The 22,875-nt window shown below is 42.0% G+C and overlaps 1 protein-coding gene and 1 pseudogene across 4 annotated transcripts in view; one reads left to right on the top strand and one right to left on the bottom strand.

Annotated features, from left to right (window-relative positions):
• MTHFS (methenyltetrahydrofolate synthetase) overlaps window positions 1-22,875 on the top strand; it is a 260,674-nt gene that overhangs the window by 44,707 nt on the left and 193,092 nt on the right. For 2 of the 4 annotated variants that reach the window (XM_019945936.3, XM_033852245.2), the window contains exon 3: window positions 4,804-8,426. The exons of 1 other annotated variant lie outside the window; for it this stretch is intronic. In XM_019945936.3, the coding sequence (XP_019801495.1) occupies window positions 4,804-5,036 (233 nt within the window). In that variant the 3' untranslated portion in view covers window positions 5,037-8,426. Of the gene's footprint in view, window positions 1-4,803; window positions 8,427-22,875 lie in introns of those variants that run through there. One more of the 4 variants, XM_033852246.2, reaches the window with a different exon arrangement.
• LOC101316262 (riboflavin kinase pseudogene) lies at window positions 13,421-14,078 on the bottom strand (annotated as a pseudogene).

Genomic DNA, 22,875 nt, shown 5'->3' on the forward strand with positions numbered 1-22,875 from the left:
TGGCGTACGGGCTTAGTTGCTCCATGGCATGTGGGATCTTCCCGGACCAGGGCTTGAACCCGTGTCCCCTGCACTGGCAGGCGGATTCTTAACCACTGTGCCACCAGGGAAGCCCTGGGATTGGTAACTTCTTGAATATAGTCAGGGAACTAAGATAAATACGGTCACAAGACATCTCATTCTGTCTTTTACTTTCATTCTTCCCTTCATAGTAAATATAACTGAGCTCAGCATCTCTCTGGGGAAGCACAACAATTCTGCTCCCAGAGGTAGGGGAAAGGATTCGTCCTACTTAATGGACCATGGGCACCTCGCAGTGTAGGATAAGAGCTGGTCACACTGAACTGCATGGGCAGGGAGGACTAGATGGAAGTTTCACTGAGGTTTGGTAGGACTGTTGTGATTAGACAAATTAATAAAAAGATTAGAAGGATCTTACAGGCATGGAAAATAGCGTCACAAGAGCAAAAGCGGGAAGTTGGGGGGTGGGCTTGTGGGATAACGAGTCCATCCATTTAACTAGGATCTCCCACGTATAACTGAACGGGAGGTACTGTTGGAGAGGTGACTGGGGTGAGAGTGTAGTGGGCTCCGCATACCCAGTTTGATGTTATCTTTAAGAGATCGTTAGTGACTAAAAGTTCTGGGGCATGGGGAGTCATGATGAAGGCCACGTTTTAGGATGGATTGGGACCGGCAGTGCCTGGAGGTGGGGTGAGTAGTTGGACTTCTGGGAGAAATGGCACCTTCGGAATCACAAGTGGAGCTGAGGACTCTGGCAATAGTGCAGAGAGGTGCCTGGAGAAGGAGTCCCTGAGTCATGAAGTTCCTGAGGAGGACTTTGTGGGAGACATGGCCATGACACCCGACTTAGAAAGAAGAGAGAGGAGAAAGAAATAGAAGGCTCTGCACAGGACATGTTGAAAGTAGGGTTAGAAAGCTCGTTTAACTGCTGGGCTCTCACACTGACTGTTTTCAGCCTTCTCTTTAGTATTAGGGCAAAGATAGTCCACTGGCTGAGCTGATTATATTCTTCTGAAGAACCCAGGATGGGGAGTCTGAATTCAGAGCATCCTAAGAGGTGTCTGTGGCCCAGCTGCTGCCTCCTTGGCCAGAGTTAAAAAGAATGTTTTGTGAAGGTGAACTGAATCCTCAGTGCCTAGCACAGACTTTCAGTCTCAAGAATAAATAAAGGCCTTTGTAGAATCCTCTTTCCTCATTTTTTTTTGGTCAGTGAAGATTCTGCAGCTCAGCGTCTGTCCCCATCTCCCCACTTAAAGTATCCTTGCCCTGCTGATTCCCTTGTTGCTGAATCTGATGATATTGTCTTGTCCTTACCTTACTCCCTGGTTGGGGAGCTAAGATCCCACATGCCTCATGGCCAAAAAACCAAAAAAAACATAAAACAGAAGCAGTATTGTAACAAATTCAATAACGACTTTAAAATGGTCCACATAAAAGAAAATCATTAAAATATATATATATATATATATATATATATATATATATATATATATAGATATATATAGTCATCTTTCAGGTTGGCCTAGAATTCTATTAAAATTCAAGCATGGAGGATGACTTGGAAAAATTTATGGTCCTCAAGGAAATTTTCGATCTGGTAGGGCAGCCAGAGACATATACAAACAGCTGTAGTACAAGGTAGACTTCCGGGAGAGCTATAATCGGAGTACAGAGAGGAGCAGGAATAGAGGCGGCAGCATTAATTCTAACGCGAGGGATTTGAGAACATTGTTTTCTTAGCTTTCTGTTTCCTTCCTTCATTCTCGTCTGCCAGCTGCCCACAGGTGAATGCTCTGAAGTTGTACCTTCTTTTTCTCGTGTGTTGACTCTGATGGAAATTTTCCTGGCTGTCCTTTTGTTACCTTTGCCTTAAAAAAAAATTATGGTAAATAACACATAACATGAGATCCACCCTCTTAACAGATTTTAAAATATATGGTACAGGCTTGTTAATGTTGTACAGTAGATTTAACTCTTCATTTACTTCTTCCCCCAGCCCCTGGCAACCACCATTTTACTTTCTGCTTCTATGAGTTTGGCTCCTTTCGATACGTTCTGTAAGTGGAATCATGCAGTATTTGTCCTTCTGCAACTGGCTTAGTTTGCTTCACTTAATGTCCTCAAGGTACTTCTACGTTGTAGCGTATGACAGATTTTCCTTTTTTTTCATGGTTGAATAATATTGCATTGTATGTACCACATTTTGTCTATCCAGTTATCTGTTGATGGACATTTAGGTTATTAACAACTCTTGGTTATTGTGAATAATGCTGTAGTGAACATGGGAGTACAAGGACCTCTTCAATACCCTGACTTCAGTTCTTTTGGGTAAATACTCAGAGACGTGATTGCTGGATCATATGGGAGATCTATTTTTAGTTTTTTGAGGAACCTCCATACTGTTTTCTACGGCAGCTGCATCTTTTTATATTCCCAGCAACAATGCACAAATGTTCCAATTTCTCCACATCCTCACCAACATTTATTGTTTTCTGTTTTTTAAAAATATGGCTGTCTTAACAGGTGTGAGGTGATGTCTCATGGAGGTGTTAACTTGCATTTCTCTGATGATTTAATGATGTTGAGCATCTTTTCATATACTTTTTGGTCTTCTTTGCATAAATGTCTATTCAAGTCTTTCATCCATTTTTTTAATTGGGTTACTTGTTTCGGGGTTGTAGGGGTCTCTTTGCCTTTAACTCCTAAATCTTTTTGCCCCTACCTGACGAACTCCACATGCCTCTGCTACTCCTCAGCCTGGTCCTTCTGCCCTATTCCCTCCTCATCACTCTGCTCCTGCCATTCTTCCCTTGGTTTCTTTTTTTTTTTTTTTTTTGCGGTACGCGGGCCTCTCACTGTTGTGGCCTCTCCCGTTGCGGAGCACAGGCTCCGGATGCGCCGGCTCAGCGGCCATGGCTCACGGGCCCAGCCGCTCCGCGGCATGTGGGATCTTCCCGGACCGGGTCACGAACCCATGTCCCCTATTTGGCAGGCGGACTCTCAACCACTGTGCCACCAGGGAAGCCCCTTCCCTTGGTTTCTGAAATACACTCAGATCCAACTCTGGCACATTCTTAAAAACCTAGGTCAAGTCAAAGTTGCCCATGGATCCTTCCCTGACCACCCAGCCATGTCGCTGTCCCTCTGCTGAAGTCTCTAGGACTTCTTGTCCCTAACGCTTTTTGGGCAATTGGCAGGCACTGCTGCCTTACGTTGGAATGGATGTTACACGTGTGCATTTTTTATGTTAACTGAACTCCATCTCCTGAAGGGCAGGGATGTATCTGTGTATCCCCCAGAGGACTTTACAAAGCACTTTTGCCACACTGTAAAGACACAAGAAACCTAGGAAAAGCTGTGTGCGTGTGTGTTCTGGGTATAATGACGGAGCTGAACTTTAAGCCCAAGAGTGCTCTGGCAACAGCAGGAGGACTTGGACGAAGCAAAGTCAAGTGCACAAGCCACCATTATTCCCAAGAGAGATGAGCAGGGCAGAGACAGGGAGGAAAGATGAAAGTCAGAGACCAGGGCCTCTTAGCAAGTTGGGATTGGAGTAGGCGAGCAGGTTTCCACAAGAAGGTCAGGACTGTAATCTGAGGCGTGCTCTGCCAGATTTTTGCAGGCAGGGGATTACAGGTGTGTGCTGGGAGCCGGAGAGAAGCTGAGCTCACCTCACGGCTCTGCAGGGAGTCGTAACAGCTGCTACAGTGGGGGCCAGCCTAGCTGGCAGTCTGAATACCTCTACTCTGAACACCCTGTTCCAGAGAATTCATGGCTTCCAACCCTGGTATGTCCTTGCCAGCAATGCTGTATGAGTGGTTAGCCCTTGCTAAGCTGTAGGTCACCCAGAAGCCCCCAGGACAGCCCTCAAAAGGCCAAGGCTCAGTACAGGAAGGCTACAGACAGGCTGCTGCATTGCGTAAGCGATGTGCCTCTTGAGTAGTGCTGGTGCGTCATGCTCCCTGCAAGGGGCTGGAGGACCATTCCCTGGACCTCACAAAATCCATGGATATCCTCGTGACCTTTATAGCATTCATCACACCTTTCACTGTGGTCAGCTTTTTATAACTTTCAAGACCCTGCCTTCTACCTTGAGCCCCAGCAGCCAGCTCTGCCCTGATGATGCCATGGCCAGTTCTGGTCCCTGTGTTCCCTGGGAGAGTTCCAGCCAGAGGACCAATTATGGGTCCCCATCTTGTACCTTTGGAATGTTCCTGAGTGGGTCGAAGGTTGCTCTCACATGAATCCAGGGAAGCAGGACAACCCGGCCTTCCCTCTCCAGTAAGAGGGGAAATGAAGAGGGTAAGCTTGGTCCTCTTAACAGCTAACCCTCCTTCTGCTCATCGACTTTGAGAATAGCTCCGTCCTTTCTGGCTTCTTTCTGACCCTCTCCCACTCCTTCAGTTGTCAGTGTCCTGGGACAGTATGTAGGGTCAGCTGTATGCTTAAAGAAAGAAAATTAGAGAAAAAGGAATTCTTAGGCCCTATCCCTGGAGATTCTCTTTAACTAGGTGTGGACGGGGCCTGGGAATCTGGCATTTCTGTACAGGTATACATGAAAGAACGGCTAGGGGATGGATGACGGACTTACTAGTTGCTGAGTAATTTTTACTTCTTTCTTTGTCCAACTCTTTACTGTTAGGATTTTTCTAGAGTGATCATGTATTTCTTTAAAAATCAGAGAAAATGATGTCATTAAAAAACAAAAACCAGATCTGGAAGCGATCAGTCTTTTCCAGACACCATTAACCTTCGTAACTTTATTCCTCATTTCCGCAGGGGGACTTGATCTCATCTTCATGCCGGGTCTTGGGTTTGACAAACACGGCAACCGTTTGGGGCGGGGCAAGGGCTACTACGATGCCTACCTGAAGCGCTGTCTGCAGTCCCAGGATGTGAGGCCCTACACCCTGGCCTTGGCTTTCAAAGAGCAGATTTGCCTTCAGGTCCCTGTGGATGAAAATGACATGAAGGTAGATGAAGTGCTTTACGAAGACTCCTCAGCATCTTAAATCCTGATGACCACAGCCAAATAATCAAGGTTTTGTGCCAGAGAAAAGCCAAACGTGTATTTTCCCTTGTCAGAAATTAGTGGAAATTGCACAATAATGTGAATATGGGCTGTAGTGTTTTCAGTGTAATTGTTAGATACCGAACATGAAACCATTTTAAAAAATCAATAGCAGTGTGTGTAATAGAACATTAATTAAAACGGAGGCTATCACCATATGATTTTCAGCTTAACTTTCTGTCCCAGGTTGATCTTTCTGTTTTATAGTTTAAGTTAAATATTTATGAGGCACTATGCTCCAACTCAGAGCGTGAGGGGAAAATAAACTCATCTGTAGTGGACACTTTCATTAAGTCCTGTCATGGGCCTGGGTCAGTCTGGCATGCATATGGAGATTCAGCAATTATTAAATGATTTATTGGTGTTTGCTTTGTGTACAAAGTTCTCCAAGAATATTATACCCTTTCATCATGGCTTCACTTGCTCAACCTGAAATTTTATGTCTGACAGTTTGGAGCTTTTGATGGTTAAAGGACTGAAACCTTTTCTGATTTAAATATTTTAATTTCGGCCGATTTGTTTCCAACTCTGCTGTTCTGTGTGTCAGTCACTTACGAGTTTAAGATCTGATATCCTGTAAGTTAGAAATTATTTCTGTTTATGGGTGGTATCTGCTTTGGAAATGAAATTTGGGCTGAAGGTTGGCAGATGCCATCACAGCCAGGGAAAGGGAATTTTGTGGGGGGAAGATTTGGTTATAACCAGAGACCCAGGGGGCTTCCTGGGTCCTGCTCTCTCACTCACACCCCACATCCTACCTCTCACCAGGTCCTGTTGATTCTGCTTCTGGAAACCCTCTTATATCTGTTCCCTTCTCTCCTCGCCCTGTCGTGCCTTTTGTCCAGTCTCTCAGCATCTCTAAGCTGAACTGGGCAAGAGCCTCAGCCGTGGCTTCCTTGCCTTCAGTCTGGTCCTCTTCATTTTATTTCTCAAACTACAGTCAAAGTGATCTTATCAAACATGAACCTGATCATGAAGGACCCCTACTTGTCTCTCTCTAGCCTCTCTTCTCCCCGTATTCTTCTTCTGTACAACTTATGCAAACGTTCACATAGCTCCCTAAACACTGCCAGCTGCTTCTGCCCTCTGTGCCTTGTAAGTGTGCTTTTCCTCTGGCTGCAGTGCTCTTTCCTCTTTTGTTCATTTGGAAGACTCCTGTTTATCCTTCAAGACTCAGCTCCAATGTCACCTCTTCTGTGAAGTCTTCCTGTGTTCCTTCACTTGTTTAAGTGGCCCTGGTCATTGTCCTCCTTATCACATTGTCCTACATGTCAAATATTAATGGCCATGTCTACCCTTTCACCAGACTGTGAGTGCCAAAGAACAGGGATAATCTTTATACTTCCCCCTTTCGGTAGACACACAGACAATGGTGGGTGTTAGATAATTTTTTAAAAAATCCAAGGTACTAGAATTTATTAGATTGCTAATTGTAATTTATATTGACATAAAATTATTTAGCCTAGAAATTAATACTTGTTAGTTTGGAGGAAAGACTTTACTTCTTCGGCATTGTTTTCGACTCCAGAAACATATTTTCTAGTTTGTGAAGAAACTATTTAGTGACCTGTGTCTCTCCTCATTTGATACTCTCATCCACGTGAACAAATCGGTTTTCTAGAACTGGCCAGCATAAGCGCTACATGTGGCCGTTGAACTCTGGACGTGTGGCCAGTCTGAATGGAGAAGTGCTGATTCAGATTTTGACTATCTAGTATGACAATGAGAATTTTTTTTGAATGAGTTAGTTGAATACATTCAGATGTGTTTCATTTGAAACACGCATCCCTGTTCATAATACCATATGATTTGGTGTTTTATGCACAAAAGTAAAAACACTTAAAAAATGTCAATTGGGCTAAAATCAAAGGTTCACAATATAGTATATACAGTATATACAGTGAGAAATGGGAGGGAGACAGAATTTCTACAAGCTGTGAAACCACATTACCGTACTGGTGAGAAATCTTAAGGGTTACTTCAACCATAAGGTTAAGGTGAAAGTTAACATAGCTGACATGGCTGTTGGTCTGAAGTGGTTAAACAGTAAAATTCCTGGACGGCTGCAGGTCTGGAAACTTTAGAACTTTAACACGTTAGAACTTAATCTGTGTTGTTCTTCTGGCAAAGGAGAGCATTGAAAAGCCCCTCCCCAGCTCCTCAAGTGCAAACAGAACACAAAATCAACTGGCCAGAAGACCCAGGGGCTGAGATTCAGGAAAGCCCGAGGGCTGCAGGGTCCCTCGCCTGGAAAGAGGACCTTTCCCTAGTGACCATTAATGGGCAGTGGTCATTGCGCAGAGGGTATAGGAAAGGGGAAAAAGCCCTGACGGTGCAGGTGATGATGACACAAGCAGAGGCTGAGAACAAGGCCTCAAATTCAGGAAGAGAGCCAACATGAAAGAAGAATGATGATGGTCTTAGGTGAGGGGACAGTCCAGGCAGAAGAGAAAGAGCAACAAGATCTGAACAGAACAATCCTTATTATTGGAGAATTGGAAATATATGTATGTCTATAATTGCCTATTCTATAGAACTGTGCTTAATTTAACCAGAAAGTAAACCATTAACTTTAGTTCATCTAACAGATATCAGCAAGAACAGTACACTAATTACAGAATTCTACTAAGTAAGAGATGGATAACTGTGTCTTATGTCTAGGCGTGGGTGACATGGTGCAGAAGCTTATTGGTTTCTGGTCCCAGTTCTTTTTTTGTTTTTGTTTTTTCCTTTCAGAGATCATTGAAATTCAGTTAATCACATTGCATTTAGTCATAAGTTAACATGCTTATTTCCTCCACTTGCCTGTCACCTCCTCAAAGGAAGATTTTCTGCCAAGTTCACGGTTTACTCCAGTACCTATCACAGTCCCTAGCACAAAATAAATGGCCTATAAATCCTTGATGAAGGAATGAACCAATGTGTTTGTTGCCCTGAGTGCGTGGTGACCTTGCCGGTTTTTACGTTGGTTGCTATTTGCTGCTGAGATTCTCTCCTTTCAGCATCATCTCAGGGTTGGATTATTCTGGAACACATTTTCTATTACTGCAGTTGCAATTCTTTCCTTGGCCAGTCCATATGTGTGTGTTGCATTATCTGTGCTGTTTGGCCTTGTTAATACATTTCTTCTTTGCATCTTTATGGTCATCTTTCCTCCTATGTCCAGGCAGTCTTAGGCCTCCTGCCCTGTAAGGGTGATCTCTAATCCCTGCAAGCCCCTGCCCCAAATATATGTTTATTTATGTGCTTAAAAATAAGTGGAGAGATGTTCAAAATGGCGGAGGACTGAGATGTGGAGATCACCTTCCTCCTCATAAATACATCAAAAATACATCTACATGCGGAACAACTACAGAACAACTACTGAACGCTAGCAGAAGACATCAGACTTCCCAAAAGGCAAGAAAATCCCCGCATACCTGGGTAGAGCAAAAGAAAAAAAACAGAGACAAAAGGATAGGGACAAGACCTGCACCAGTGGGAGGGAGCTGTGAAGGAAGAAAGGTTTCCACACACTAGGAAGCCCCTTCGCGGGTGGAGACTGCGGGTGGCGGAGTGGGGAAGCTTCGGAGCCGCGGAGGAGAGCACAGCAACAGGGGTGCGGAGGGCAAAGCGGAGGGATTCCCGCACAGAGGATCAGTGCCGACCAGCACTCACCAGCCCGAGAGGCTTGTCTGCTCAGCCGCCGGGACGGGTGGGGCTGGGAGCTGAGGCTCGGGCTTTGGTGGATCCCAGGGAGAGGACTGGGGTTGGCTGCATGAACACAGCCTGATGGGGGCTAGTGCGCCACAGCTAGCTGGGAGAGAGTCCGGGGAAAAAGTTTGGAACTGCCAGAGAGGCGAAAGACCTTGGTTTCGGCGTGCATGAGGAGAGGGGATTCCATCCCAGTGTGCCCACAGAAGGCAGAACACCACCTAAGCAAGCTCCAGAGATGGGCAATAGTAGAGGGAGATCAGCTCGGTGCTCTGTGACCACCTAGAGGGGTGGGATAGGGAGAGTGGGAGGGAGGCAGAAGAGGGAGGAGATATGGGGACATATGTATATGTATAGGTGATTCACTTTGTTATACAGCAGAAACTAACACACCATTGTAAAGCAATTATACTCCAATAAAGATGTTAAAAAAATAAGTGGCAAATTTCTTTTTAAATAATAATTATGTATGTTAGGAAACATATACATAAAAGGAAAAGATGAGATCATTGAAACAGTTATATCTATAATTTACAATATAATGTACTCAATTTCTATAAAGGAGAGCAACGTGATGGACGTTTTTTGGAAATTTACTATTTTTGAAAACCTTATTTTAACCCCTTTTGAATGATTCAAAAGTCTGGTTCTAATTTCAGTTTATTTTAGTATTTGGTTTTAAGGGCTTCTATAGCTGAAAAAGATGCCTTCCAGAAATAAGCAGATCCACATGGAAGCAGTACTGCCCTTACACTAAAATTTGCAGTTCTGTCAGTTTTGCAAATTTTTTAAAAAGTTGAAATTGGGCGAGTAAGTATCCATATTCTTGAGGTGGATTATTCTTGCATATTAATCAGAAGATGCTGCACATTTACTTTGTTAGTAAATGGGTTTTAAACTTATTGAAACTCCTTGAAAGATTTTAAACTGACTTAGAAAAATTCTGCTTCCAAGTTTTTTAGTTGTGCAGATACAAAAGTGTTTATAGGTGTCAAGCATAGTTTATCGCAACATAATCATATAATGATGAAAATATTTCCAAATAACCGTTTTCAGTATGCTCTCTCCACGTCATGTTTCTTTCTGAAAAAAGCTCCTTTCTGTGTCTTAGATGATATATGACTTTTACCCTGAAGATTCAAATGAGATGTATTTGGTGTGGAGGTGTGGAATGCAGGGAGATATTTGCTTAGGTAGCAATTTACTGGTGACCATTTATAATCATAGAAAAGTCAAAAAGTTTTGAACACTCAACCTTTGTGTAAAAAAAACGTGCAAAACTCATCTTTTTTTTTTTTTTTTTTTTTAGTGTTTATTTATTTGGTTGCACCAGGTCTTAGTCCAAGCAGGCAGTCTCCTTAGTTGTCACATCTGGGCTCCTTAGTTGCAGCTTCTGGGCTCCTTAGTTGTGGCTCGCCAGCTCCTTAGTTGTGGCACATGGACTCCTTAGTTGTGGCATGCAAACTCTTAGTTACGGCATGCATGTGGGATCTAGTTCCCTGACCAGGGATCGAGCCCAGGCCCCCTGCAGTGGAAGTGCAGAGTCTTAACCACTGGACCACCAGGGAAGTCCCAGCAGTGCTTTCTACATGGTATCCAATAGTATATCTTGACAAATGTGCCCAGATATTTTTACCCCTAAATTGTTTTATGAGTACTTCATCTATATTTCCATGGCAGGAAGAACAAGTGTTTTCTACATGGTATGCTACATTTTGGGTTTTTACTATTAAGGAAGAAAAAAGACATAAACATTTAGGATTATATTTAGGGAACATTGTTTAAAGTATACTAGTTAGTAATTCATGATATTAAATATTACTGAAAACATTATGGAGGTTTGTCTTCACCTTCTGGACCCATAGCTTCTGCTAACCACAGTGGCTTCACACTTTTCAATATATATTTGAAGAGTGAGGTTCATCATTACTATGATGAGCACAGATCCCTGATACAAAATATCTTTGTGATCATTTCAAGTTTGGCGGCTCACTTGCTGGCAAATCTCACTGTTCTTTTTCCTTGTCGTATGGCTGATGAATAGCTTTTACCCGTAGCAGAAGTATATCGGCTGTTGTTGCTCGCTTGTGTTTGCATTATTCGAATTATCTTTGTGCTACTGTTTCTTTGCAAGAATCTTTTTAAGCCACTTTTCCATTTTAAGAGGGTTGGTTTAGTAAAAACTACATAATGTAACACATAAATCCATGTGCCTGGAAATATTAAAATAACACAGTACATCTCAGTATGCTGAAAGGAACGAAACACTTCCTTTCACAGTATCCAACAGCTATTTTCTGGCTTGCATACTAACTGGACATGGGGCCTTCTGATGTGCTGGCAGAGTGAGGGGCCGACGTCAGTCTATGTTTTAAGCTTCAGCAAAACTTAATTCCTTGTCTTTTAAAGATAAAAAATAAATATAACTAGAGATTCTAATTTCTTCCCAAGCCCCAGTGGTTCACCTTGCCCACTCCCTGGGGCGTGTCACCCTGTTTGGAGACCACTGCTCTAAGAACATGTCCTCCCAGCTGGATGGGTACAGGGTTTGGTTCTCTGGTCCCTCCATTAAGAGGCGGCCTGAGCTGCAGGGCACTGACTTCATCCGCCCCTCCTCTCCTTGGCTCTTGTTGACCACATATTTGTATCTGACCTCCCATGACCCTTTCATCTCGCTGGTCCCCTGTGTACCAATACTGGTCTCCTTGTCTTCTGAGTGCTCTTTTGGGGCTCTTCTCTTGCCCATAGTGTTTTGAGTACTAGGAGAAATAATTTCTCTAAGTTAGTCCTTGACAAACAGAGTGCCTTAAAGAACCCTGCCACCTAGGAAACAGCAGATGCCTTTCTTTCGGTTCTTTTCCTCTCAGACTTTGCCTGGCTGACCAGTATCCACTGTTTGGGTGCATCAGAGGACTTCTGAGCCTAAGTAAAAGACGAGGAGCACTTTTTAAGTCCCTCAATTCTCTTTGCATTTCATACCTCTGCCCACCCCCCCAGTTGCAGCTGTTTTTCTTATATGTGTCCCATAAATATCCTACCTATACTTTTTTTTTTCACTTGATCAAGATTTATTTCAAGGCCTGAAAACACTGACTAATCAAAAGTGGCCCTACTGCCATTTCTTATAATATATAAACACTTAGTATAAAACTTAAAAAATTGTAGACACCATTAACTAAGTCCTAAACCACACACTATAGGTTTTTCAAAAACAACAGTTATTTAACAAAATGTAAGGTGACAATATCAAAGAATTTTCACACTTAATGAGGATATAATCAGTCACAAGCTACTCAAAGAAACACATCTTTTTTACACCTTCCATGTTTGTTTTTAACTTTGTTTCATAGAACCATTGATAACTGGGGCTTCTTTCAAGTATAGGATTTCTAACATGAAATTACATTTTCTGAGTATTTCTATAAATAAGAAATGAAAAAGACACATACTACATTGTTTGCCGTAAATTCATACACCAAAAAGTCAAAACAATCCAACTGAATTTATTCCTGCTTCCCCCTACTCCAACATTAGCTTTAGATGTTTTTCTAAATATTATATAAACAGTTTTGTTAAAATCAGTTCTCTCATTTATGCAGATTAGGGGAAAATGGTTTTATAATGAGTTATCTTTAAAATTACCTTCTAGATAGCACTCTTTAGCCTTAAATTACATTGTGTACACACAGCTACAACAGTTTGCATTTGCTCAGGAAACATATAATTACATTAAAAACAAATAACTTTGTATTTCATAGTTTAGTTGGCTCTTAACTAGTTTCCCTAGGGGGGAAACAAGTATTTTGTGTTGTTTAAGAAACTGGTATATATAAATGAACTGCTAGGTGTTCATTTAAACTTTGGGGAAACCTACAGATGAAGTTTTGGATGTTTTTTCTAAAATGCAAGAGATATGCACTTAATCACTCTTCATATAGTGAAGGGATGGGATGACAGATACAGACGCAGATGAAACTCTACATTTTGTAAATGTAGAGTTGGATATTCTAAATGGAAAAACTGACACACAATTGTTTACAGAAAACAAAGGTTAAGAAAAATGTTGAAGAATATCTACTCTTAAAGAGGGAAGTGTTATACAACACAAAAATGAGACCTAGAGATTCGAAAAACACTCATTTTACTGTTTTAAAAGAAAAACAAAAAACTAATAGGGAGAGAGTCTAGACCAATTAGAACTGAGGCAGCTGTAACAAAAATGGAACCCAGTACAATGATTTGAGCCCTTAAAGGAAATGACTAATTGAAATAAAATTTCACAAGTCTTTATGTCTATAATAATATATAAATGCACAAAATATCAAAAATACAAAGTCTGGATTTTTCCCCTTAGGTTTGTAATAAACTGTCAAACCTCTGCTTAATATAGTTACTTTTATAACCCTTCTGATTAGCAGAGCATGCTACACAGTACATGCATGCTAAAATTTTACCATGAGAATTATAGTTCTCATCTCAAACTAGTGACTTGCCTGTTACCCATATTTATATATATTTCATTTCTATTAAAAAACACTTAAGACCTTTCAAGTGTACATTTTAATCAGCATATTACATAAAAAAGAATCTTGATTTTTAAAATGAACCTTTTTAGTACTGTAAAATGATGGGTTTAATTGAACAGTTGGAACATAATATGGTAACTACATTGTACTGTTTAATTCACAGCTGTAGGAAAATGTTTGATTTTTAAAATATAACCAGGATGAGGCTGTAGAGTTATGAGCAGTAAAATATTAGAAAACAGTGAATGAATAAATAAGATGCCTTTCCATCAGTGGCCATTCATTATTTTGCTTTTAGGAACCTGGAAGAAATTGTCTTCTTTGAGTTTCAAATGTTCTGGTAAATCTAGTCGTTTCTTAGCTTCCTCAATATCACCTTGAATTGCTGAAATAAGTGACTCTAAAGAATCAAAGTTCTTTTCTGGTCTGAGGTAGCCGACGACGGCCACATTGAGAAGTTCCCCATAGAAGTCCTCTTTGAAAGTATGCATGATACGAGTTTCCATGGACTTTTTCGTATTCTTGTAGTATGGGTTCCATCCTATGCTCATCACCATCTTATGGACGTCTCCACTTCCAACACTGACCCAACCATGGTAAATGCCAGTGGATACATCAGCTGGAAGATTATCTATTACTTGTTTAGGAAAGTTAGCTGTAGGGATGCCCAGCTGCTTGGAGCTGCGACCGAAGCCCCACACCACCTGGCCGCGGCAGAAGTAGGGCAGGTGCCTCATGACGCCATCAGCTCGGGGTGCGGGCTGCGGTCCAGTCTGCGCGTCCGGCGGAGCCGCCATCGAGGCGGTGCCAGGACCTCCCGGACCCGCTGGGGGACACGGGCGGGAGCTCCGCAGGCCGGCCGGCGGGGCGAGCGCACAGGCGTACAATGGGCCGAGCGGCACGGACAACATGCCCCGGCGAGACCCTCACGCAGCTGACCGAAAAGAAGGTGTTAGGCGACTCAGAGGCTGCGTCTGGGCTCCGGAACGCCGGCGACCTTGGAAGTTCCTACCTATACTTTTAGTCTTAAAATGATATGTTTAAAAAGTATACTTAAGAAGCAAACAATTGTTTCAGTGGTGAATCAGATCCCAAGGAGTTCACTGTTAGAAATGGTGAACATCTGGTTTATCACTGAGAATCTCTTTAGGATTGAAATGCAAAAAGTGTTTGTTATTTCCTCTCATGAAAAGAGAACGAGTACTATATTATTCTGAAGATCTGGGTTGGATACTTGTGGACGTTGATGCTGGAGAACAGATAGATCCTATAAGTCCTAAATATTTGCTGTTCCTCAAATCTAACAAGAAGGTAAGGTAGCCAATGCTACTCCCTGTAGTAATGCTTAATATTGATATAAGACCCAGTGGACAATGGAGATAGCGGTGTGGGGAGGCACATCCTCCACTCCATCCTCCATGCTTCCGTGCGTTATCGTCGTAAAATATATAACTCTACTTATATCGCTTGCCTGCTTAACAGCTTTTGATGGTTCTCTGTTGCCCAAAGAATAAAATGTAAACCCATGGCTAGCATCTAGGACCCTTTATAACTTTATTACAACCTCCCTTCTTATCTCTCTCTCCCTCTTTCTCTCTCAACACACACACACACACACACACACACTCCTCTTTTCTTCTAGACCAATAATTCTAGTTACATCTGAATCCCATATTCTGGGTAAGAGCTAGATTAGATCATTATACAGTTGGCTATTAGAATGCATCTAGAATAAGAGAGCTGTGTTAACAGCACGTAGTTCAGGAATGGGAGATCTCAATGAGGAACCAAAATGTTCTCGAAAGTGACTTATCGATTGCCTGTGGATCTTTTTTTTTTAAAATTAATTTATTATTTATTTTTGGGGGCTGCACGGCGGGCAACGTGGGATCTTAGTTCCCCGACCAGGTATCGAAACTGTGCTTCATGCTATGGAAACGTGGAGTCTTTTTTTTTTTTAACATCTTTATTAGAGTATAATAGCTTTACAGTGGTGTGTCAGTTTCTGCTTTATAACAAAGTGAATCAGTTATACATATACATATGTCCCCATATCTCTTCCCTCTTGCATCTCCCTCCCTCCCACCCTCCCTATCCCACCACTCTAGGTGGTCACAAAACACCGAGCTGATCTCTCTGTGCTATGCAGCTGCTTCCCACTAGCTATCTATTTTACGTTTGGTAGTGTATATATGTCCATGCCACTCTCTCACTTTGTCCCAGCTTACCCTTCCCCCTCCCCGTATCCTCAAGTCCATTCTCTAGCAGTTCTGCATCTTTATTCCCATCTTGTCCCTAGGTTCTTCTGACCATTTTTTTTTAGATTCCATATATATGTGTTAGCATACGGTATTTGTTTTTCTCTTTCTGACTTACTTCACTCTGTATGACAGTCTCTAGGTCCATCCGCCTCACTACAAATAACTCAATTTCATTCCTTTTTATGGCTGAGTAATATTCCATGTATATACGTGCCACATCTTCTTTATGCATTCATCTGCTGATGGACACAGCAGATGTCCACATCTTCTTTAGGCATTCATCTGCTGATGGACACTTAGGTTGCTTCCGTGTCCTGGCTACTGTAAATAGAGCTGCAATGAACATTTTGGTACATGACTCCTTTTGAATTATGGTTTTCTCAGGGTATCTGCCCAATAGTGGGATTGCTGGGTTGTATGATAGTTCTATTTTTAGTTTTTTAAGGAACCTCCATACTGTTCTCCATAGTGGCTGTATTAATTTTCATTCCCACCAACAGTGCAAGAGGGTTCCCTTTTCTCCACACCCTCTCCAGCATTTATTGTTTGTAGATTTTTTGATAATGGCCATCCTGACCGGTGTGAGATGATATCTCATTGTAGTTTTGATTTGCATTTCTCTAATGGTTAATGATGTTGACCATTCTTTTATGTGTTTGTTGGCAATATGTATATATTCTTTGGAGAAATGTCTATTTAGGTCTTCTGCCAATTTATGGATTGGGTTGTTTGGTTTTTTTTTGATATTGAGCTGCATTAGTTGCTTGTATGTTTTGGAGATTAATCCTTTGTCAATTGCTTCATTTGCAAATATTTTCTCCCATTCTGAGGGTTGTCTTTTCGTCTTCTTTATGGTTTCCTTTTCTGTGCAAAAACTTTTAAGTTTCATTAGGCCCCATTTGTTTATTTTTGTTTTTATTTCCATTTCTCTAGGAGGTGGGTCATAAAGGATCTTGCTGTGATTTATGTCATAGAGTGTTCTGCCTATGTTTTCCTCTAAAAGTTTGATGGTGTCTGGCCTTACATTTAGGTCTTTAATCCATTTTGAGTTTATTTTTGTGTATGGTGTTAGGGAGTGTTCTGATTTCATTCTTTTACATGTAGCTGTCCAGTTTTCCCAGCACCACTTATTGAAGAGGCTGTCTTTTCTCCACTGTATACTCTTGCCTCCTTTATCAAAGATAAGGTGACCATATGTGCGTGGGTTTATCTCTGGGCTTTCTATTCTGTTCCATTTATCGATATTTCTGTTTTTGTGCCAGTACCATACTGTCTTGATTACTGTAGCTTTGTAGTATAGTCTGAAGTCAGGGAGCCTGATTCCTCCAGCTCTATTTTTCCTTCTGAAGGTTGCTTTGGCTATTTGGGGTCTTTTGTGTTTCCATACAAACTGTGAACTTTTTTGTTCTAGATCTGTGAAAAATGCCCTTGGTAGTTTGATAGGGATTGCATTGAATCTGTAGATTGCTTTGCGTAGTAGAGTCATTTTCACAATGTTCATTTTTCCAATCCAAGAACATGGTATACCTCTCCATCTATTTGTATCATCTTTAATTTCTTTCATCAGTGTCTTATAATTTTCTGCATACGGGTCTTTTGTCTCCTTAGGTAGGTTTATTCCTAGATATTTTATTCTTTTTGTTGCAATGGTAAATGGGATTGTTTTCTTAATTTCACTTTCAGATTTTTCATAATTAGTGTATAGGAATGCAAGAGATTTCTGTGCACTAATTTTGTATCCTGCTGCTTTACCAAATTCATTGATTAGCTCTAGTAGTTTTCTGGTAGCATCTTTAGGATTTTCTATGTGTAGTATCATGTCATCTGCAAGCAGTGCCAGCTTTACTTCTTCTTTTCCGATTTGGATTCCTTTTATTTCTTTTTCTTCTCTGATTGCTGTGGCTAAAACTTCCAAAACTATGTTGAATAATAGTGGTGAGAGTGGGCAACCCTGTCTTGTTCCTGATCTTAGTGGAAATGCTTTCAGTTTTTCACCATTGTGGACGATGTTAGCTGTGGGTTTGTCATATATGGCCTTTATTATGTTGAGGAAAGTTCTCTCTATGCCTACTTTCTGGAGGATTTATGTCATAACTGGGTGTTGAATTTTGTCGAAAGCTTTCTCTAGATCTATTGAGATGATCATATGGTTTTTCTCCTTCAATTAATTAATATGGTGTATCATGTTGATTGATTTGCATATATTGAAGAATCCTTGCATTCCTGGGATAAGCCTCACTTGATCATAGTGTATGATTCTTTTAATGTGCTGTTGGATTCTGTTTGCTAGTATTTCGTTGAGGATTTTTGCATCTATGTTCATCAGTGATATTGGCCTGTAGTTTTCTTTGTTTGTTACATCTTTGTCTGGTTTTGGTATCAGAGTGTGTGGCCTCATAGAATGAGTTTGGGAGTGTTCCTCCCTCTGCTATATTTTGGAAGTGTTTGAGAAGGATAGGTGTTAGCTCTTCTCTAAATTTTTGATAGAATTCGCCTGTGAAGCCATCTGGTCCTGGGCTTTTGTTTGTTGGAAAATTTTTAATCACAGTTTCAATTTCAGTGCTTGTGATTGGTCTGTCCATATTTTCTATTTCTTCCTGGTTCAGTCTCAGAAGGTTGTGCATTTGTAAGAAATTGTCCATTTCTTCCAGGTTGTCCATTTTATTGGCATAGAGTTGCTTGTAGTGATCTCTCATGATCCTTTGTATTTTTGCAGTGTCAGTTGTTACTTCTCCTTTTTCATTTCTAATTCTATTGATTTCAGTCTTCTCCCTTTTTTTCTTGATAAGTCTGGGTAATGGTTTATCAATTTTGTTTATCTTCTCAAAGAACCAGCTTTTAGTTTTATTGATCTTTGCTATCGTTTCCTTCATTTCTTCTTCATTTATTTCTAATCTGATCTTTATGATTTCTTTCCTTCTGCTAACTTTGGGGTTTTTTTGTTCTTTCTCTAATTGCTTTAGGTGTAAGGTTAGGTTGTTTATTTGAGATGTCTCCTGTTTCCTAAGGTAGGCTTGTATAGCTATAAACTTCCCTCTTAGAACTGCTTTTGCTGCATCCCGTAGGTTTTGGGTCACTGTGTTTTCATTGTCATTTATTTTTAGATATTTTTTTATTTCCTCTTTGATTTCTTCAGTGATCTCTTGGTTATTAAGTAGTGTGTTGCTTAGCCTCCATGTGTTTGTATTTCTTACAGATCTTTTCCTGTAATTGTTACCTAGTCTCATAGCATTGTGGTTGGAAAAGATACTTGATATGATTTCAATTTTCTTAAATTTACTGAGGCTTGATTTATGACTCAAGATATGGTCTATCCTGGAGAATGTTCCATGAGCACTTGTGAAGAATGTGTATTCTGTTGTTTTTGGATGGAATGTCCTATAAATATCATTTAAGTCCTTCTTTTAAAATGTATCATTTAAAGCTTGTGTTTCTTTATTTATTTTCATTTTGTGTGATTTGTCCATTGGTGAAAGTGGGGTGTTAAAGTTCCCTACTATGACTGTGTTACTGTCATTAGTATTTGCCTTATGTATTGAGGTACTCCTATGTTGGGTGCATAAATATTTACAATTGTTTTATCTTCTTCTTGGATTGATCCCTTGATCATTATGTAGTGTCCTTCTTTGTTTCTTGTAATAGTCTGTGTTTTAAAGTCTATTTTGTCTGATATGAGAATTGCTACTCCAGCTTTCTTTTGATTTCCATTTGCATGGAATATCTTTTTCCATCCCCTCACTTTCAGTCTGTATGTGTCCCTAGGTCTGAAGTGGGTCTCTTGTAGACAGCATACATATGGGTCTTGTTTTTGTATCCATTCAGCCAGTCTATGTCTTTTGGTTGGAGCATTTAATCCATTTACATTTAAGGTAATTATTGATATGTATGTTCCTATTACTATTTTCTTAATTGTTTTAGGTTTATTATTGTAGGTCTTTTCCTTCTCTTGTATTTCCTGACTACAGAAGTTCCTTTAGCATTTGTTGTAAAGCTGGTTTGGTGGTGCTGAATTCTCTTAGCTTTTGCTTGTCTGTAAAGGTTTTAATTTCTCCATCAAATCTTAATGAGATCCTTGCTGGGTAAAGTAATCTTGGTTGTTGGTTTTTCTCTTTCATCACTTTAAATATGTCCTGCCACTCCCTTCTGGCTTGGAGAGTTTCTGCTGAAAGATCAGCCGTTAACCTATGGGGATTCCCTTATGTGTTACTTGTTGCTTTTCCCTTGCTCCTTTTAATATTTGTTCTTTGTATTTAATTTTTTTTTTTTTTTTTTTTTTTTGGTACACGGGCCTCTCACTGTTGTGGCCTCTCCCGTTGCGGAGCACAGGCTCCGGACGTGCAGGCTCAGCGGCCATGGCTCACGGGCCCAGCCGCTCCATGGCTTGTGGGATTTTCTCAGACCGGGGCATGAACCTGTGTCCCCTGCATTGGCAGATGGACTCTCAACCACTGCGCCACCAGGGAAGCACGGTATTTAATTTTTGATAGTTTGATTAATATATGTCTTGGTGTGTTTCTCCTTGGAGTTATCTTGTATGGGACTCTCTGTGCTTCCTGGACTTGATTAACTATTTCGTTTCCCATATTAGGGAAGTTTTCAACTATAATCTCTTCAAATATTTTCTCAGTCCCTTTCTTTTTCTCTTCTCCTTCTGGGACCCCTATTATTCGAATGTTGGTGCCTTTAATGTTGTCTCAGAGGTCTCTGAGACTGTCCTCAATTCTTTTCATTCTTTTTTCTTTATTCTCCTCTGCAGTAGTTATTTCCACTATTTTATCTTCCAGGTCACTTATCCGTTCTTCTGCCTCAGTTATTCTGCTATTGATCCCTTCTGGAGAATTTTTAATTTCATTTATTGTGTTGTTCATCTCTGTTTGCTCTTTAGTTCTTCTAGGTCCTTGTTAAACGTTTCTTGTATTTTCTCCATTCTATTTCCAAGATTTTGGATCATCTTTACTATCATTATTCTGAATTCTTTTTCAGGTAGACTGCCTATTTCCTCTTCATTTGTTAGGTCTGGTGGGTTTTTGCCTTGCTCCTTTATCTGTTGTGTGTTTCTCTGTCTTCTCATTTTGCTTATTTTACTGTGTTTGGGGTCTCCTTTTCACAGGCTGCAGGTTCGTAGTTTCCATTGTTTTTGGTGTCTCTCCCCAGTGGCTAAGGTTGGTTCAGTGGGTTGTGTAGGCTTCCTGGTGGATGGGACTAGTGCCTGTGTTCTGGTGGATGCGGCTGGATCTTGTCTTTCTGGTGGGCAGGTCCATGTCTGGTGGTGTGTTTTGGGGTGTCTGTGTCCTTATGATTTTAGGCGGCCTCTGTGCTAATGGATGGGGTTGTGTTCCTGTCTTGCTAGTTGTTTGGCATAGGGTGTCCAGCACTGTAGCTTGCTGATCATTGAGTGGAGCTGGGTCTTGGCGTTGAGATGGAGATCTCTGGGAGATTTTCGCCGTTTGATATTACGTGGAGCTGGGAGGTTTCTTGTGGACCAGTGTCCTGAACTTGGCTCTCCCACCTCAGTGGCACAGCTCTGACGCCTGGCTGGAGCACCAAGAGCGTGTCCTCCACGCAGCTTTCTGTCCTCTATTTCCACACAGGTATTGCAGTCTACTTTGATATCTGAATGTTGAGTCTGATCAAGGAAGCTGTAAGTTCCACTTGCATGAGTTCTTTGAGCAGTTTACTTACTCTGGAGCATCAATCCTTGGTGAGACAGGCAGAATCATTTATCCATGAGCTGGAGATGGCGAAAGGGGGTGCTGGCTTTTCCCACGCTGTCCGCAACTTTGTTGGCAGGTCAGCCCTGCCCTGTGGGCGGCAGGCTGGGTGCAGCTGTGTGCCGTGCGAGTCAGCATCGCTGGGCCCGGACGGCCACTGCCAAGGGGTCTGGAGCGCAAGGTTCCTCGGTCCCGGGGTGCACAGTCCGCTCCTCTCTGCTTTGCCTGGTGGGAGGCTCGGAGTTCTCTCGCTCCGGACGCAGGGGCGGGGCGCGCGGCTGTCCCCTCCAGATGCGGGGTGCCCTGTTCGCTCCTTCCTCCTCCTGCCCGGGAGGCGCATGCATGGGTCTGGTCGCGGCCGCCGCCTCTGCCGTTTGCGGGCTGGCAGAGCGTCCCCGCCCCACCGCGGGTGCAGCCGGGGGCTGGGGTGAAGCGAGAGGGATTCCCCTCTGTGAGTTCGGGCTTCCCCACCCGGCGCGGACCTGGGAATCGGTCCGCTGCCGCCGCTGAGGGTGCAAGAAGCACTTAACGGCAGCGCAGCCTGTGCCGCCGGCTCCGGCTGGAGGCGGCGGTGGCGGCGCGGCTCGCACGGGGACTCGAAGCGTGGAGTATTCACCACTGGACCGCTAGGGAAGTCCCGCCTGGGGAATCTTGTTACATGCAGATTCTGATTCAGTAGGTCCACAGTGGGACCTGAAATTCTGCATTTCTAACAAACCTTCAGGTGTTGCTGCTGGTTTGCTGTGCACTCTGAATAGCAAAGCCCTAAGCTGTGCTGTTCAGGGTGGCGGCCCCAGTCGCGTGTAGCTCTTTAAATTTACATTGTTTAAAACTGAATAAAATTTAAAATTCACTTCTTTGGTCACACTAGCCACATATCAAGTGCCTACTGTATTGAATAGCACAGGGATGAAACATTTCCAACACCGTAGAATGTTCTATTAGACAGCACTGTTTTCTAGAGCACTGTTTTTCAGACTGTTTTCTACAGGTCACCTATGAAATCAGAATCTCTAGGGATAGGGGACTGGAAATTTGCATTGTAAACAAGCACCCCAGGGGGTTCTTATGCATGCTAAAGTTATAGGAAAACTTTTACAGAGTTGTAAAGTCTGATGTTTAGAGATAAGTCTAATGTGGGAATAGGTAAATATCAGAGACAGACATGGAGAAGCAGCTCAGCTTAAATTGGAATGCCCTTCTTGTCAGCCATGGGAAATATGTCCAGTTGTCTACAGGTGCAATAGGTTTCACCTGGTGGAGCTGACCTCTGACACCAAAGCCGTGTAAGGTGGAAGAGGTATAAACCGGTCAAGCCAGGAGTGTTCTGCAGGTGTGCAGCCTGTCCCAGATGTGTTCTCTGATCCCACATGCCTCCTGGTCCACCGGGTGCTAACATCTGGTGCAGACTAGAGGCTGCATTCAGTTTCAGGGATGACTCTCAACCCAGATTAGTACAATCCAGAAATAGTTCTCTTCTTTTTCTTTAGATCTTTTGGATCTCCCTTTTCTGTGCAGGAACATATTTTGGGCAGATCCTCTAGTTTTTGGATCACCTTCAGATATAAAAAGAAGTTCCATTCTCAGGT

The sequence above is a fragment of the Tursiops truncatus genome, chromosome 2 (genome assembly GCF_011762595.2).
Source record: "Tursiops truncatus isolate mTurTru1 chromosome 2, mTurTru1.mat.Y, whole genome shotgun sequence".
Classification (NCBI taxonomy): Eukaryota; Metazoa; Chordata; class Mammalia; order Artiodactyla; family Delphinidae; genus Tursiops; species Tursiops truncatus.